At 43.3% G+C, this 17,263-nt stretch overlaps 2 protein-coding genes across 5 annotated transcripts in view; one reads left to right on the top strand and one right to left on the bottom strand.

Moving 5' to 3' along the window:
- The first annotated feature begins 1,251 nt into the window (after nt 1-1,251).
- Nucleotides 1,252-9,637, top strand: LOC139369637 (UPF0450 protein C17orf58 homolog). Its single transcript, XM_071108901.1, has 5 exons — nt 1,252-1,351; nt 3,482-4,114; nt 4,548-4,634; nt 5,027-5,218; nt 6,221-9,637. Exons 1-5 carry the CDS (start codon nt 1,288-1,290, stop codon nt 6,406-6,408), a joined length of 1,164 nt encoding a protein of 387 aa, XP_070965002.1. The 5' UTR covers nt 1,252-1,287; the 3' UTR covers nt 6,409-9,637.
- Nucleotides 9,638-11,140: 1,503 nt separating this feature from the next.
- Nucleotides 11,141-17,263, bottom strand: part of LOC139370530 (nucleosome-remodeling factor subunit BPTF-like) — a 56,045-nt gene continuing 49,922 nt past the window's right edge. For all 4 annotated transcript variants that reach the window (XM_071110080.1, XM_071110083.1, XM_071110081.1 and 1 more), the window contains exons 29-32: nt 16,399-16,591; nt 15,866-15,950; nt 14,694-14,880; nt 11,141-13,507 (exon numbers count right to left, since the gene is read on the bottom strand). In XM_071110080.1, the coding sequence (XP_070966181.1) occupies nt 13,471-13,507; nt 14,694-14,880; nt 15,866-15,950; nt 16,399-16,591 (502 nt within the window). In that variant the 3' untranslated portion in view covers nt 11,141-13,470. The remainder of the gene's footprint in view (nt 13,508-14,693; nt 14,881-15,865; nt 15,951-16,398; nt 16,592-17,263) is intronic.

The following is a 17,263-nucleotide window of genomic DNA, read 5'->3' as shown; positions in this document are numbered from 1 at the left end:
TCTAGATGTAACTTTAGCCTGCAGCTTTGCTATGTGCTGAGAGAAGGACAGTGCACCATCTGGCCATACTCCCAAGTACTTGTATGAGGTGACTACTTCAAGCTCTAAACCCTCAGCGGTAATAATCACACCTGTGGGGAGAGGGGCATTCTTCTTACCAAACCACATGACCTTTGTTTTGGAGGTGTTCAGAACAAGGTTAAGGGCAGGGAAAGCTTGTTGCGGACCTGCTCTCATTTCGGGCAGAGAGGAAGATGCGAAGCGAGAGGGATAATTGGGCCCAAAATCTGTCTTCTCCAGCAGGTGGCGTTTTTTTTTTTTTTCACTCACCAAGCGAGGAGTTTTTGTATGGAGATCAATTCGGTTACAAAAAATGTAATGTCCTTATTTGCTACGTGTGGATTATTTGATCGAATATACGTTTCGTAATGATTGCGTTGTTACGAGTGTACTGATATAAGTAGGACACGTGACATCCCGGCAACTTTGAGAAATATTTGTTTTTATACCGGAGTTGTGCCTGGTCGTCACTAGTTACTACAGCCACAACGTCATAACACGGCAATTATTAAAATGTATCTTTTAAACATTTATTTGAAACCTAACCATAACCACACTGCTAACCTTATGCCTAACTCTAATCTTAAATTAAGACCAAAAAGCTCATTTTTGTTTTCATTAATATTTACTATAGACATATTTTGACTTTGGGGCTGAAGTAACTAGTGGAAACGTTCACACGCGAATCTGTCCCACCTGATCTTCCCGCCTCCTGACTGCCTCCCATTTTTGAAGACATTTATTTTCACTGTTAGAGCGGGTACTAGAGTATCTGGTCAATATAATGGATAATCGTGTTGAGGACCAAAGCCAGGCCACTGGTACTTTTCAGATGTAATTTACATAACAATCGCTAACTGTGAATTTTAACACCGTGTTACTTAAAAAAAAAATGACTGGTCAAATGCAACAGCCTATCACAATCCGTAATCACTAATAATCATTATCATCAGTAATTAGTGGAATTAAAGGCTAAAATCTGGGCCACGTTTTTTTTTAAATGCCCCACACACAGTAGCCTACTAAAGACCGAAGGGCGTTTCATGCATAGAATTGGGAATTTAATAGGACCTCTAATGGCTTCATGAATGAAGTATCTCTGATGTCACTCTATTTACCTCTGCCTCGGAGTGACACGCCTTCCATTCCAGGCTCGAGGCATATAAACCTCAGGAATTCAGAGACACTCCAGCAGACTTCGAAGTTGGTCCAATAGTACTTTTCAGGATGACAGTGATTATTCTACTCCTGCTGGTACTTGGGTTTAGTTTTTCTGACGCGGAGGACAATGGTAAGTCGGGTAACAATTCTTGCTGCTTTCCAACTATGTCTTATTACATTAAGGAGAAGAATGGTGAAGAATGTTGACAGTATTATTGTAGATCAGAAGATCCATTAGGAAATAGCAAGTTTTAAAACTAATATACTTTGAAACTTTTTTGTATCTATTGTAAATGTGATGACATGGTGATTTATAAAGCATTTTCTCAGAGGTGCAATAAAGAAATAGATATATTTGCTTATCAAATCGACATTTTATTTATTTAATAGACATGACTAAATGCATGCTTACGAACCTTTCCCAAATGATGCAGTTTAAAAATAATAATACAAAAATATTAACTAACACGAGGAATAAAATAAAATACACAAGAGTGGAGCTATATACAGTGAGTACCAGTAACCTACCAGATCAATGTGCAGAGAGAGGTACGAGGTATTTGAGGTCGATACAGTCTGCACATGAAGTCAAGGTGAAGTGACTAGGCATCGGGATAGATAATTAATAAGAGTAAAATTAGGGAATCAATAGCAGCAGCAAATTATGAGTGTAAAAGTGTCTGTGAGTGTGCGCGTGTGTCATGTGTGTATGTTAGGGTTTTGTGTGGGAGTGACAGTGTAGTGTGTGTGTGAGTGTGTTAATGGTGTGTGTGTGTGTATATATAACATCTAGCGAGTGTGCATAGGGTCAGTCAGTGCAGGTAGTTTGGGTACCCTTAATTTACCTTTTAACAGTGTGGCTATTTAGCAGTCTTATGGCGTAGGGCAGAAGCTGTCTCGGGGCCTGTTGGTCTGAGAGCTGATGCTCCGGTACCGTTTGCCGGACGGTAGCATAATGAACAGTCTATGGCTTTGAGTGGCTGGAGTCTTTGGCAATTTTTCGCGCCTTCCTTTGACACAGCTTGATATGAGTTCCTGGATAGCAGGACTTTATGTATATTTATGTTTGGAATTAAAGTACATTTTATGATTGATATTTTTTTAAATTATCTTTCACGAATATAAGCCTATAATTAAATCTCTGACATATCTAATTAAATATTTGTATATTCTACTTTGCAACAATATAATAATCTGAAATGTGCATATCATAAAACTGGAGTTCACAAAAAGATTGACATTCTCCTAATCTGACAACTATCGGTGTCAGGCAGTTACAGCTAGTTCGAATTACAAAGCATACTGCCACTAGACATTTACGTAATTTAGCACACGCTCTTATCCAGAGTGATTTACCGGAGCAGCTAGGGTTAAGTGCCTTACTCGAGGGCACATCAACAGATTTTTCACATAGTAGGCTTGAGGATTCGAATCGGTGATCTTTCAATTACTGGACCAACGCTCTTAACTGCTACCGCCTGTCAATCTGCCACCCCATAATGTCGATTTTGATCATTGAGTCTACAATGATTTGATCCTGTGAATGTTTTACTTTACTTTTGGGTGTTTGGCTTGTGTGCTGACAGTAAGACTATACAGACATACTTCTAAGATCTGGATGAAAATGGCTTTATAAATGACAATGTAATATCAATAGATTAGATTATATGGTGACACAAAAAAACACACAAAAAACACACTTGAATAGAATATGTGCAGTGCACTTTGCATGCTTTAGTTCAGTGCCCACACTCTTTAATACATTTTTATTTTATGTTACCAGGTTAGTCTTATTGAGATGAAATATCTATTCTACAAGAGACCTGGCCAAATATCACCACACATTTACAGCATAATAAAACACAGAGCAATACAGTTTGAAAAACAGCAATTTAAAGATTGAGCAGGCAAGATACTTTGGGGAGGTGTAGTGCATCCTGGGGTCAGAACATTGACAGCCTCCACTTCATTGTTCACCATAGTTTTTACCCTTGCTTTAAACACATTCAAGGAGACAGGCTCTTGTAATTTCATGCCCTTTTGTAGTTTCTTCTAAGTGGAAGGGGCAGAGAACTGGAATGCTTTTTTTACCCAGCTCTGACAGTTAAAAAAATATTGATAGTCTCAAGCTATTGCTTATATTAAGAAGCAGTCAACTGTACTCAGAACCTTATATTGTGGAGGTATGATATAGGGGCCATTGATATGATACAGTTATAATATACTGCTGGGTGTAACTGTCCTTGCCTGCTTTATCCAGAGCTGTTCTCCGTGATAAGCACCCCCCCTGAGAAGGGCCAGAGTGTTTTACCCGACCCTGGCCAGAACCAGAGCACAAGGCTAGGGGCCAAAGACCCCTCTCTCACCATCAACGAGCCCCTGGAAAAGAGCAGCAAAGCTGGAGACCCCAAGTACGCCCTCCACCCCCTTCCCTCTGGGGTCTGGCCCAAGCACAGTGACCCTCGCCCCGGCCCCCACAACAAGAGCAAGAAGGGCCCTAAAAATGACCGCCTGATTGAGCACAACAGCGAGAAGAACCGCGGCGAGGCCAGTCTAGCACTTCCCAAAACGCCACTTACCGCTGCTACCAACCGCACACAAAAAGTAAACGTGGACCCTTACCGAGACCCCCACACTTACTTCAACAACCCCCCGCAGATTGACCCGGACAGTCACCCCAACTCCAGACCCAGGGGCCAGCCCCACATTCACCCAGCCACCTCCCCTCGCAGGGACCCCCCAACCAGAAAGCTGGACCCGGAGGAGAATCGCCCTGGTGGGAAGTCCAGTCTGTACCAGTCTGGCGGCGCCAACCGGAATAACAGCCGCTCATCTGTGCTCCTCAACCGTCGCTCCTCCAGCCTGCTCTACCACTTCGACATCCTGAAACGAGGTACGGAAAGTGACACTGCACCCCCACACTATGTATAGTACAAAGGGAGTCGTGACAGTGAGACTGCTGCGATTTCGGGATAGTTAGCTAATTACCTCTCCAGCCACAAGTTGCTGCCTACATCTGGATTGAATATGTCCCTTTGTGTGAAGTCTTGGGGGGTGAGAGGTCATGATAGCAATGCTAAATATGCCTAAGTGAGATCAGTTAGGATGCAGTAATTAAGGGGTGAGACCGGAGCGGGGAGGATGGGGAACGTGGAGCCCCCTCCTGCGGAATGCGACGCCTGGGTTCTGTAATGACAACTCTGGTCCTTCAAATGACACTGGAATGAAGTCTGGCTCCACACAAGCAGGCAAGGCACGGTCGGTCACTCTCTCTCCTTCTCATCTCTGTCTCTCTCTTCCTTTCTCTTTGTCTCCCTGACTCGCAGAGTCTGACTTCACTCACGAGGCCGTCTGCATGAGTGAGTGCAGGAAGGAGAAGGAGGAGAGAGACCACTACTGCTACAGTGAATTTGGTGAGTGAGTGTGTGTGAACGATGGTTAGACTATTGTATGAGAGTGAGATGGATGGCCTGGCCACCATCTTCCAGTGATCTCTCCATAAAGACTGAAAGTGAAGTGAAGTGAAGGGTAAAGGGGACAAAATAAGGGCATGACACAATGTCTGGTGTAGTCTATTTGCAACCTGCCAATCATGCTGTAGTTTAGACTGGATTGACAGACATTCCCTTTGGTCATGTAGAGTCTTCTCACCATGGTACAGGGTGAAGTTGCCCCAAAACGCTGATCTTGGGTCAATTTCGCTGATCCTAGATCTGTACCTATGAGTGCTCTCTGCTACTATCCACTTTAGAGTTAAAAACAATGACCTTTACTTTAATTTGACCATTTACCTTTGACATTTCAGCCATCAATGGGATCGTTCATGACATAGACATGGTGCGTAAGGGGATTAGACTCATCACACTGATGGTGAGCAGCGATGGCTTCTACAAGATGAGCCGCCTCTACGTCACTCCAGACAGCTTCTTTCTCAAAGTGCGTCTCCTAGTCCTGGACACCTACAAATGTAGCAAGCCTTGTCCTGACATCAAACTAGGTAAGTGTCAACTTAAGGAACCAATAAACGCATCCCAAATAGCACCCTATCCCCTAAATCAAGGCTCTCCAACCCTGTTCCTGGAGAGCTTCCCTCCAACCCAGTGGTAATTGGGGCGGCAGGTAGGATAGTGGTTAGAGCGTAGAGGATGTAACCAAAGGTTGCAGAATCTCCAAGGTAAAAATCTGTCCTTCTTCCCCTGAACAGGGGCAGAATGACATTAGGCTGTCATTGGTAGGCCGTCATTGTAAATATAAATTTGTCCTTAACTGACTTGCCTAGTTAAATAAAGGTTACATAACTAACCTGATTCAGTTCATCAACCAGCTAATTATTAGAATCAGGTGCGCTAGATTAGGGATGGAGTGAACCTACAGGATGGTAGCTCTCCAGGAGCAGGGTTGGAGTGAACCTACAGGATGGTAGCTCTCCAGGAGCAGGGTTGGAGTGAACCTACAGGATGGTAGCTCTCCAGGAGCAGGGTTGGAGTGAACCTACAGGATGGTTGCTCTCCAGGAGCAGGGTTGGCGTGAACCTACAGGATGGTAGCTCTCCTGGAGCAGGGTTGGAGTGAACCTACAGGATGGTAGCTCTCCTGCCCTATATGGTGCAGTAGTAGACCATATAGGGCAAGAGTATTCAAATCCCGTCCTGGAGGTCTGAAGTACTGCTGGTTTTCTGTTCTATGTGATCCTTAATTGCACACACCTGGTGTCCCAGGTCTAAATCGGTCCCTGATTAGAGGAGAACAATGAAAAAAAGCAGTGGAACTGGCTTTGCGGTCAAGTTTTGAATTTGAGGGATATAAGGTTCTACCATGGCTACGTTCCGATATCAACACTAGCATATTACTTCTAATCGATTCCCAATACATTTCTCCATGCTATATGGTATGCTAGTATAGTCAATGGTACTGAACTCCTGTCTACCAGTTGAGCAGAGAGACCAAATACTGCTCATAAATTCACTGACACCTTCTCTTACCCCAATGCTATTCTATAGGTAGCCGGTACATTGTAATGGGCCAGATCTACCACCGGAGGCGCCACCTTCCCAATGACCTTCTGGCCCTACTGGGGGGCAAACTGAAGCCAGGCGACGGCCTCCTGCGCAGCAACAACTACGTCAAGCGCTTCAACAAGAGGAGACACCAGAAAGCCCTGGAGGCTACCCGCTCCAAGTGTAGGTGAAACCAAAACACACTATCGCCTCCTGCAGCGGTGGAAAAGACATTGCAGCCGTCAACATGAAGTGACTGTGACCTATAACCCCTACAGCATTTCAGCTGAGACGTAGATGGACGAGGCCAAGGTGTTGTTGTTGTTTTTTACGGCATGGACCTCCTGCACTTGTTTGTGTCATAATCCAGGTTGAGTGGTAATGTTTTTGCTTGTCTGTCTGTACAGTCTTTGCCTTGTAGCTTTGCGTCCTCTTTGATAGAAGACACAAGTGGAGTCTATATCAAAGGTTCTCGTCTTCAAAACCTCTGCTTGAAGTGTTGCCCCATCAGATTTCCTCACACTGTTGCTCTCTGTTATTGTGCATGAGCATTTAGTTGGATAGAGGGCACACTTAACAGGTAAAGGTAAAAGATGAGCTCTCTAGTATATCTCTTTGTTCATAAGTCTTCTATACTCATTTATTAAGATGTCGTAGTACTTCAAATGATCATTTATTTCATGTCTGGTACATGAATGGGTCAGATCAGTGCCTCCCTCTTATTGGTTTCTTTTACGATTTCAATATTCTGCCAGCGAACCCAGAGTTCTGGTTCAATGGAATCATTTAAGGTAGAGGACATTTTCATTGGCTAATTCGATGTAACACAACTTTTCATCAGAATGTTTTTGGTTGTCCCGTGTCCACGTTTGAAGATGTTGTCCGAGCATGTGAAAGAAGCCCATAATTACCCTGAAGGAGGAAGACTGCCAACTCCAGCTCCACTATTCATGCGAACACACACATCTCTCCAATTGGCTTGTTCCAGGTTATCCCAATCATCCATGGGAAAGACGATCTGTTCAGATCTAGTTGCACACGGGTGCTTCTCCAACGGCAAGAGTCCAATTACATTTCGCCTTTCGAACTTGGTAGGAAACTCTAAAGGACTTCCTATTGACAATGTACAATATCAGCAATCTCCTATTTATGCCTGTAAGAAAAGCGGTCGCATCTTCACACTGTTTTGTTCCTGTCATTTGATTGCAGGAAATGCACTTTTACTGTATGTGAAAGAGAAGAGGGGGGTGGGATGTAAGACTGGAAAAGCAGCATCAACAACAACAAACCCCAGAGGAGGGAAAAGTTGAGAAAAGAGACCAAACTTAACCTAGTTTTCTAATGTTAAAGAAGTGTACACGGTGAAACATCCGACGCCGAAGACAGACTTCATAAGAGAACCTGGTGGTATTAGTGGGTGTTTTTGTAAATCTGATCGCGGGAATCTGATCCCCCAGGGCACCTGGACACACGGACTCAGAAAAGTGCAGCTCTCCTTGCCGGCTCTCTTTGGAGATGGTGAGGTGAAAGCTAATGCCACCTCTGACCCTTATTTGCTCATGCACACACACGCACACACACACACACACAGACACCCACAACCGATCTGGACAAAGTTCAAAGGAGACATTTGAGAGTGGCCAAGGGAAGGAGAGATGGAGGAGGAGAGAGAGGGAGGAGGAAGGAAGGAGAGGAAGAGGGAAGGCAAAAAAGAAAGAAGAGAAAGAAGGTTGTAGTGCCTTCAGAAAGTATTCACACCCCTTGACTTTTTCCTCACTTTGTTGTGTTACAAAGTGGGATTAAAATGGATTTAATTGTCATTTTTGGTCAACGATCAACACAAAATACTCTGTAATGTGGAATATTTTTTTTTATATTTATTACCAAGTTATGAAAAATAAAATCCTAATATATCTTGATTAGGTAAGTATTCACCGCCCCATAGACAATACATGTTAGAAACACATTTGGAAGAGGTTACAGCTGTGAGTCTGTAGGTGAGTCTCTAAGAGCTTTGCACACCTGGATTGTAAACTATTTGCCCATTATTCTTGGTAACATTCTTCAAGCTCTGTCAAGTTGGTTGTAGATCATTGTTAGAAAGCCATTTTCAAGTCTTGCCATAGATTTTCAAGCCGATTTAAGTCAAAACTGTAACTAGGCCCCTCAGGAATATTCAATGTCATCTTGGTAAGCAACTCCAGTGTATATCTGGCCTTGTGTTTTAGGTTATTGTCCTGCTGAATGGTGAATGTGTCTCCCAGTGTCTGTTGGAAAGTAGACTGTACCAGGTTTTCCTCTAGGATTTTGCCTGTGCTTAGCTGTACTCTGTTTATTTTTGTCCTAAAAAACTCCTGAGTCCTTGCTGATGACAAACATACCCATAAAATGATGCAGCCACCACCATGCTTGAAAATATGATGTGTTGCTTTGGATTTGCCCCAAACATTCAGGACAAAAAGTTGTTGATCCATCCTCAGTTTTCTCATATCACAACAATTAAACTCTAACTGTTTTAAAGTCACCATTGGCCTCATGGTGAAATCCCTGAGCAGTTTCCTTCCTCTCCAGCAACTGAGTTAGGAAGGACACCTGCATCTTTGTAGTGACTGGGTGTATTGATGCATCATCCAAAACCTAATGAATAACTTCACCACGCTCAAAGGGATATTCAGCATCTGCTTTATTTTGTATTATTCTTTTACACATCTACCAATCGGTGGCCTTCTTTGAGAGACATTAGAAAACCTCCCTGGTTTTTGTGGTTGAATCTGTGCTTGAAATTCACTACTCAATTGAGGTACCTTACAATTATATGTATGTGTGGGGTACAGAGGTTGGGTAGTCATTCACAAAGAATGTTAACCACTATTATTGAATACTGAATGAGTCCATGCAATTTATGTGATTTGTAAAACACATTTTTACTCCTGAACGTATTTATGCTTGTCATAACAAAGGGGTTGAATACTTACTTATTGACCCAAGACATTTCAGCTTTTCATTTTTTATGAATAAAAAAAAACTGTTCTACAAACAAAATTCCACTTTTACATTTTGGGGTATTGTGTGTAGATCAGTGACACAAAATCTTAATTGAATCCATTTTAAATTCAGGCTGTAACACAACAAAATGTGGGAAAAGTCCAAGGGATGGGAATATTTTCTGAAGGCTCTGTATGTACATACATCAAGAAAGAGAGAGACCCTGGGAGAGAAAGAGAGATCCTGGGCTCTCCATTCCTGAGGGAAAACTTTGAATGGATGATAAGATAGACATCCAGGCCACAGACCTTTGGTCTGGCCTGTCATCTTTGACTATGATCATACTTAAAATGAGAGAAAAACCAAAGGTTTGCACTGCGCATATCTCATCTCATACTACATGGAACTAATAAAGATGTATTTGTTTTTTACTCATTGGGTGTCGGTGTGGTCTGTGGGTCTTATTCATGTGTTATCGGTGGGGGCTACACTCAGCCGAAGCCTTGCAAACACACATTCTTGAATGGCACCACAGAATTACACATATAATAACTTTTGGATTCATTCCTGACCAAGATGGCTGCCATAATGAACACATTCTGGAATTATGAGGGTCTATGACATCAGCCTCTCTAGTGAATTATAGGATCTCTATGTATGGTGCACACAGATTTGAACTGGAGTGTATAGTTAAAAATACTGTTTCAATCCTGATGATAACCCCTGGCGATTAAGTGCCCCAAAACAGAGTCATAATTGGGGTGTAATAGGGGCTCCGTCTGGCCTCGGGAATGATTTTTGAACCAAGCCATTCCCATGCTTTGAAGTCCATCTGGGAACAGAGCTGGAGAGAACAGATGCAGTCGGGCAGGAAACGGGAGCTCGCTCGCATCTCGGCTACCATCACAGTGGGACAACATTCCTTATGGAGAGGAATAGGGATAAGGGGTTGGGATGGGGGAAGAGGTGGGAATTTGTCCTAGTTCCTTCCTGTGTGACAGACAGAGAGAGTTCCAGCCCCCAAGCCACAGTGAGAGGAATTGATGGGACTTGTGGTCATCTGTAGTCCATTTGGTGTCCATGCAAAGCTCTGGATTCAGTTAGGGGTTTGGAGTGAAGGGGGAGCGTGAAGAAGAGAGAGAGGGAGGGGGGGGGTGTCTTCAGTGAGAGGGGAAGGTTAAAGGAAAACTCTCTTGGTATTTGTTTCATTAGTCCATTGTTGATAATAGTCCCAAAAGGTTTTGCATGTCAGCAATAACGTTTTCAAGATATGTAACTGAAAATACAGAAATCTGGCCCGTATGATACATTTTGCATCATAAGATGAAAAACGCAGAATCATATGATGCAAAATGCATATCAACAATGAACTAATGAAACAAATACCCCCCAAAAATGTTGGGGTGTTTTCCTTTAATGACAGCGGTGACTTGTGTTCAACACTCCTTTATACAGGGGAAATACAATGTGTGTGTGGGGGTACCCAAAGTATAAGTGCTGCCCTCAGGCATCAACCCCTGCTCTGGTCTGGGTAGAAGTTGCATCTAGGCACAGATCTAGGGTCAGCTAATCCTCCACAAATGTCTTACCTTTTGTGGACTCCAGGAAGAGTAGTTGCTGCTTTCTCAGAGGCTAGTGGGGATCCTAATACATACCAAAATACCTGAAACATTACAGGGGGAAATGCAGGGAAGCTGACTCTAGAACAGTGTCTGAGGCAACTTAATTCAACTCCACCGTGGAAAGGGATGAAAAAGGTACAAACTACTTAGTATTCATTATATTATATGTTCCTGACCACGTGACCCGACAGGATGAACAAGTCTGGACAAAACTCCTAGCCCTTAAACACAAATGAAATACAACATAAGTACACAAAACCAAAGAAGACAGCACATTGGACAATCGATGTCAAAAACATGACTTTATTATCTTGGATGAAATGTCCTATCAAGTACAAAAAAGGATCTCTTAAGAGTTGCCACAATCTGTTAAAAACATAGTATTTTCCCCCAGTTATGTTTCCTCTTACATTTACTAAAAAATGTAATATTTTCAGCGATATGAATAAATAAAAACAGATATTGTGATGAAGTTATTAAGAGATGTGTAGAACTGGTTGGTTCTTTAAAAAAGAAAATCTTCAAGAAGAGTCAACGTTCTCCACCCCGTTTTAAATCAATATGCACACAATATGCAGCACTTTTAATATAAAGGGCAATTTGACCTAAATGTAGGAGTTCACTTTGACAAAAGATAGAGAATATCTATTGAATGTACAGGTAGGCTTAGTTGCTGGTTAAAAATGGACAAAAATAAAAGTACTAATGCTCTAAAAACCTCTAAAATCTCTTTGTATATTGACAGCCATATTATACAACATGAAATACAAAATGGTGGACGATGCATGTAAGAATAGAAACTGGAGTGCATGGTTTGAAATGCAAACAGGTCTGTGAAAAGGACTGACAAACAGGCTTCGGTCACCTCATCTCTCAACTCAGTCCACCTCCGAAAAAGTTGTTGGCACTTCAAACCAGGGTTTCGGTTATTCCCATTTCAATTCAGGAAGTAAAGTTAAAAAAAACTCCATTGAAAATGGAAATTTCAGTTCTGAAATGAAATTTACCCCAACCCCTCTTCAAACCAAAGGCTCCCCCCTACTATTAAGTTGATATTTAAGAGATATTAACTAAGAGCACCAGTGACAACTCCAAAAGTGTTCTCCCCCCCAACAAACAGTACTGCCTCGACACAATTATTACAGTTTAGAAAAGAGTTCCAAATATGATAAAAATGCAAGTTCCTAAAAAAAATCTTCATACAAACCCCAATTTAAAATAAAGATTCCTCAACTTTGACTTTCTGATTTACTGTTCTAGACCACATGTTTACTTGATGCAGTGGAAAACTCAAAAGCATTTGACTTCATCCTTTATAGGGGGCCTATGAGTTGAGAGATGCATGTGATCCAACCTTCTTGACAAAACATTGGGGGAGAGAGGGGGGAGATTGCGGTGTGGATGGTCAGTACACTTAGGTTAAATATGCCCTTTAACGGTTTTCACATTCTCCAAGTCCATCCTCGGTTATTTTCCTGTGGAAGGACTTCGGAGTGCTTTTCTTGTTTTCATCGGATGAATGTCTTCAATTAAAAATGTTCGAGAAGCCTCTACATGGCGAGAAATGGAGCTTGTTTTCTCTATGTCGGCTGTTTCATATACACCAATATTCCCGTCTTAGGTGGTAACAAAGAAAAAGGAAAACAGAGGTTCAACGTCTGAAAAAACAAGGTTTTACAAACAGGATAGCATTTCCACAGTTGTAACATGACAGAAATGGTAACTTGGGACTCTCCATGGCCTGTTTGGAGGTCAGGGCACATACATCTTCAAGGTGGCACCAAGTGAGTTCACGATGATCTAGGATCAGCTCGTTCCAAACACAAGCAGCCAGACAGGTGTGTGCTATTTAGACCCATTTCGAATGAGGGATCACGAGATGAGGAAGCAGAAACAGCTGGAAAGTGTCAGTGGTTGTCATCCCAAATGGAACTCTATTCCCTTTATAGAGCACTACTTTTGAACCAGGGCCCATATGGCTCTGGTCAAAAGTAGTGCACTATCTAGGGAATATGGTGACATTTGGGACATACACAGTCTGAAATGGGAGTTGACCCCCAGGGAAGGAAGAATAGCCGATACAAAATAAATGTGAGATTAGTTACGGAATAAACAACTTGAAAAGAGTCTACTGCGGCCTTGTTTCGTACTGCCCTTGAACGGCCCATTAGCTTATTGACTTCAGGGGGGTTTTCTCCCGCCATCCCTCCATTTCATCCACCAGATCGGAAGTGCTTTGAAGGAAGGAAACAGGCTGTGAACTGAAAGTCTGAGCCTCCCTCCCCCCGTCTGTTGGAGATGTGGTATCTCCCATCATGAATACTAAGGATTTGGATAATGGAACCTTCCACTGCCAGTCTCTTCTCTTTCCACGGCCTTAGAGGTGGTTGAGGAGTGGCGAGGGCTCATACGGTTTGGTAACAAGGCCGTTCAGCCTGAAGCATGCGTCGGCTACGATCTTCGAGGAGTGTGTGCTGGTTTTAAACGGGGGTGTAACTCCCACTCCCAAGTCCGACAGGTGTGGTGGTATGTGTGTGGACACGTAAGAAGTAGCCTGGCTTCCCCATTGGAGTACGAGTGTTCAGGGGGAACCACATTGGCAGCCATTTTGACAGTAAGCTTTAGAAGGAGTGCCGACTGTGTATTCTAAGAGGCTGTAGACTGCAGTTTGTTGTTATGAGACCTACAGAACGCAGAGAGAAGGGGAAACAGTTGATGTGATCGATTGACGTGTTTGTTTTTTTTATTAAAAGCTTGACAAATCACAAAATATGCACGAGGGAATACAAAAACAGTTATTGGATGCCAGTGGGGTCAGACGTTTGAGCAGAGAGAGCAGCCATGTTGGTGTAATGTTCTATATGGCTTGTATATACAGTGAAAACATACCATGTAAAACATGGGACAGTCGAGTTCACCAGAAATGAACTGCAAAGCTACACAAAAAACTATGACCTATATCTTACCATTATTTTTATTTTTGAGCATACAATACTCCTTCACAAAAGGATATAATATGCACATAAAACAATAACATTATACATTAATAATTCAGATAAAAGACTAACTGATAAATGTTGTTAATCTTTTAAAAATGGCCAGCTAAGAGGAGATACAATCTTTGCACTTCATCGACACAATAAATGTACTCCATTCAATTAAATGATAGGTCATCTGCACATGTGGAACTGAGTTGAATACAACATTACATGTGTGAGAAATGACTTTCAACATTTTAGCAAAAATCTAATCACAACCATGTTGTGAACTAACTTTTTCGATACTTGATATTGTGCCTCACACATCACCAGATTGAGATAAACAGACATGAACTCAACTTCCATCGAATATCTGTCGTCTTTGAAATGAATGTAAAAAAACAGATGTTTCCCTTGATTGCTGTTTGTGACCAACATGGCTGCCATTATCAAAATGGAGAAATGTTTTTAAAGTGTCTTTCCTTCTAAAAAATACATACTGTAAATATACTTTCTTACAAATAGTTTGATGCTGTTTTTAAAGACATAAAAACAGCAAGGTCCAGGATAGCCTAATGTTTTTATTTTATTTTTTAGAGTGACCCCGGCACCCAGCTCAGATTCCAACTACAAGGCCAGACTTATGACATCACAATCTGTAAGAGAGGGAGAGAGAATGGATGACATAAACACATGCAGGTGGAAGCACATGACCATAAGCACACAAACACACAATGCAGGCGGAGGGGATGAGGTATAGATGCAAAATTACGTGCAAAAGACAGGAGATGGGATGCTAAGGACATTGAGCATGGATTGGACAGCTCTAAAGTGAAAACGGTGGGATGAGCTCAGAGTTCAAAAGGTCAGAGTTGACTGACGAGGTCTTACCTGCTGGCTTTGAACCCTTTGAGCTTCTGGACGAAGAAGTTCTCGAGGACCTCGGCGCTCTGGTAGAACGGCGAGTCGCTGGGGTTGTAGTAACGGCAGTTGTCGAAGACTTTGGTCATGTCCGCCACGAACTCTGTCAGCTTGATGTAGTAGCGCTTCTGCAACCGCTCCTCCATCGTAGAAAGATCTAGAAGGGAGGAAGACAACAGAACATGAATCACCTCGGACGACTCTTCTCCAGCATCTCGCATAGTTGCTTCAAAAGTAATTGCAGTTTTTGTGGTGTGAATGTTTGATAGATATTCAAGTATGAGTCTGAAAGCGCAATACATCACGTGTACATCAACTTGACTGTCAGAAATCCCAGCTCAACGCCAGATTCAAGCATCAAACTCTGGCTCGGCCCTTTCAAAGTGAATTACACGGGATGTGACCGAGCGGCCGACCAGTCGATTCTAGCAACATGCTGTCATCGTTATGACATTTGCCTTTGAAAGAAGTTGAAAGTTGACCCTCAATTATTACGATAGGTAGCGAGGTAAGCTAGCAACAAGCCTGGTCCTTCATAATTCCCCAAAGGGAAGCAGTGGTTTTCTCCCGTGTCGCGCCCCGGGGCTCCATTTTAAACAAACATATCCGATTCTTAACCTTCCCTCACCCCCCACCCAGTCAGCAGACCGACCCCGTGCCCATATCAAAGAGGGCCTTCTTCTCCGTCATCAGACTTCATCTACAAACCCCAAACTTACGCCGTCCGGACCGTCGTGGCTAGACTTGGCTTTTCTTTCTGCAGGGTGAAAAGGTTTCTTTTTTGCGGGCGGTGGACTAGAGTTTCCAGGCCCAAGTCGAATGCACTGTAGTGTAGAAGGGGGCTACTGTAGTGTCCAAGTGTAGAAGTCTCTGGGGTTTTTCCGCCAGCTCATTAATGGTTTGTTTGTGTGGAAGTTCTAAAAGGCCCTGTTGACACAAGTCCGCCTTTTACATGGGCAGTTTGATCTGAGTTGGAGGCCTTTCCTCTCGAGCAGGGCGATGGGGTGTGCGTGTGTGTTTGGGGGTGTGTTTGTGTGTAACAACTTAGGAGTCCCTTGTGATGACTATTCCACTTATGACAACAGCACCTCTTTTTACAATGTTGAATCAATGCAAACCGGCAGAACTCTCCCCCCACTCACCCATTGGTTCCTTAATGACGCCGTAGTAGTCTGGGGCGTCGTTCGGGTCCACCGGCTCCAGGAACGGCCACGCCATTTTGTGAGCCTGAGAGAGGCAAGGAGAGAGAGGCAGGGGGAGAGAGGCAGGGAGAGAGAGGGAGAGAGAGAGAGAGAGGTAGGGAGAGAGAGAAAGGGAGAGAGAGAGGGAGAAAGAAAGAGGAGACACTTGAGAGACGTGCAGAAAAAAACCAGAAAAAAAACCAGAAGGAAAACAAACAGAGGTTGAAAATGGCATTGGAAGCAGCTGGTTCAACACAGATGTGCTCCGTCTACGTCCGTGCCATGCGGACACAGAGGAGGAGGGGAAGAAGAGAGAGGAGAGAAGGAAGAGGGTGGAAAAACCCCTGTAGCCAGGGCAGTTGTCCAAGTGCCGCCCAGGGGACCAGCGTACAGATCAGATAAGAGATGAGAACAGAGGAAGGCTTTGTTTTGTACCGTCCCGACGCTACGCTAGGTAGAGAGGGAAGGGAGGAGGGAAGGAAGGGGTGACATACCTGTAAGGAGCGCAGGATTCTCCTTAACCCCTCGTTATCCTTGTCGGTGAGCGGCGTGAGCACTGTCATGGCGTCCTCTGTGGACTGGCACTGCGGACACACGTACTGGTCGATGTGGTTGGCCTCGCTCTGCAGGATGCCCACGCAACGGCCGTGGTACCAGTTCTGGCAGCGGTCGCAGCCGATGTAGAACCTGAGCGGGGGCGGGGAGGAGGGTGGTAGGGGTGGGTCACGCTCATTGTGCTTGATGAACAGGACCCTGGTTTCTGTTCCAAGTCTGATTGAAGAAATAGACTCTGGCGTGTCTGAATACCCTAGTCGCATTCTAAATAGGCGGCATTTTGGGTATGTGAAATTAATACATTTTTATAGTAAGGAACATTTCAGAAAATGTGTATGCTTTAAAAGCCAGGGTGATGTAGACATACTCATTTCAGGTTTACATCTAGTAGAATTCGCTGCACACTATTGAAGGAGAGGATAGTCTTTGGAGTCCCATGTGTATAGTGGAATAGGGAATGAGCTCTACCAAAATTAACAAATGTCGGGAATCGACGCAATTGTGCATTAGATGCAGTCTCAGTATGGATGAGCCTGGAATGCTGATATTTGTTGCTTGGAAGGTTGTTTTTAGTAAACAGTGCGTTGCAAATAGCACGTAGTACGATTAGCACACAGTAAGTCATTTTAGTCAGTAGTGGGCAAGACAGATTTCGGACACGGCCAACGTCTCGACATAAGGAATTCAAGCTGTTACATAGAACAACCTTAGACATCAAAGGAAATATGAAACAATACAATCTATAACTGAAACTAAAAAGCTCAACCGATATCACCATCTAATAGACACTATTTGTACGTTTTC

Source organism: Oncorhynchus clarkii, chromosome 17 (assembly GCF_045791955.1).
Source record: "Oncorhynchus clarkii lewisi isolate Uvic-CL-2024 chromosome 17, UVic_Ocla_1.0, whole genome shotgun sequence".
Taxonomy (NCBI): domain Eukaryota; kingdom Metazoa; phylum Chordata; class Actinopteri; order Salmoniformes; family Salmonidae; genus Oncorhynchus; species Oncorhynchus clarkii.
Note: the sequence above shows the minus strand (reverse complement) of the source record. Positions and strands in the feature narration are given on the sequence as shown.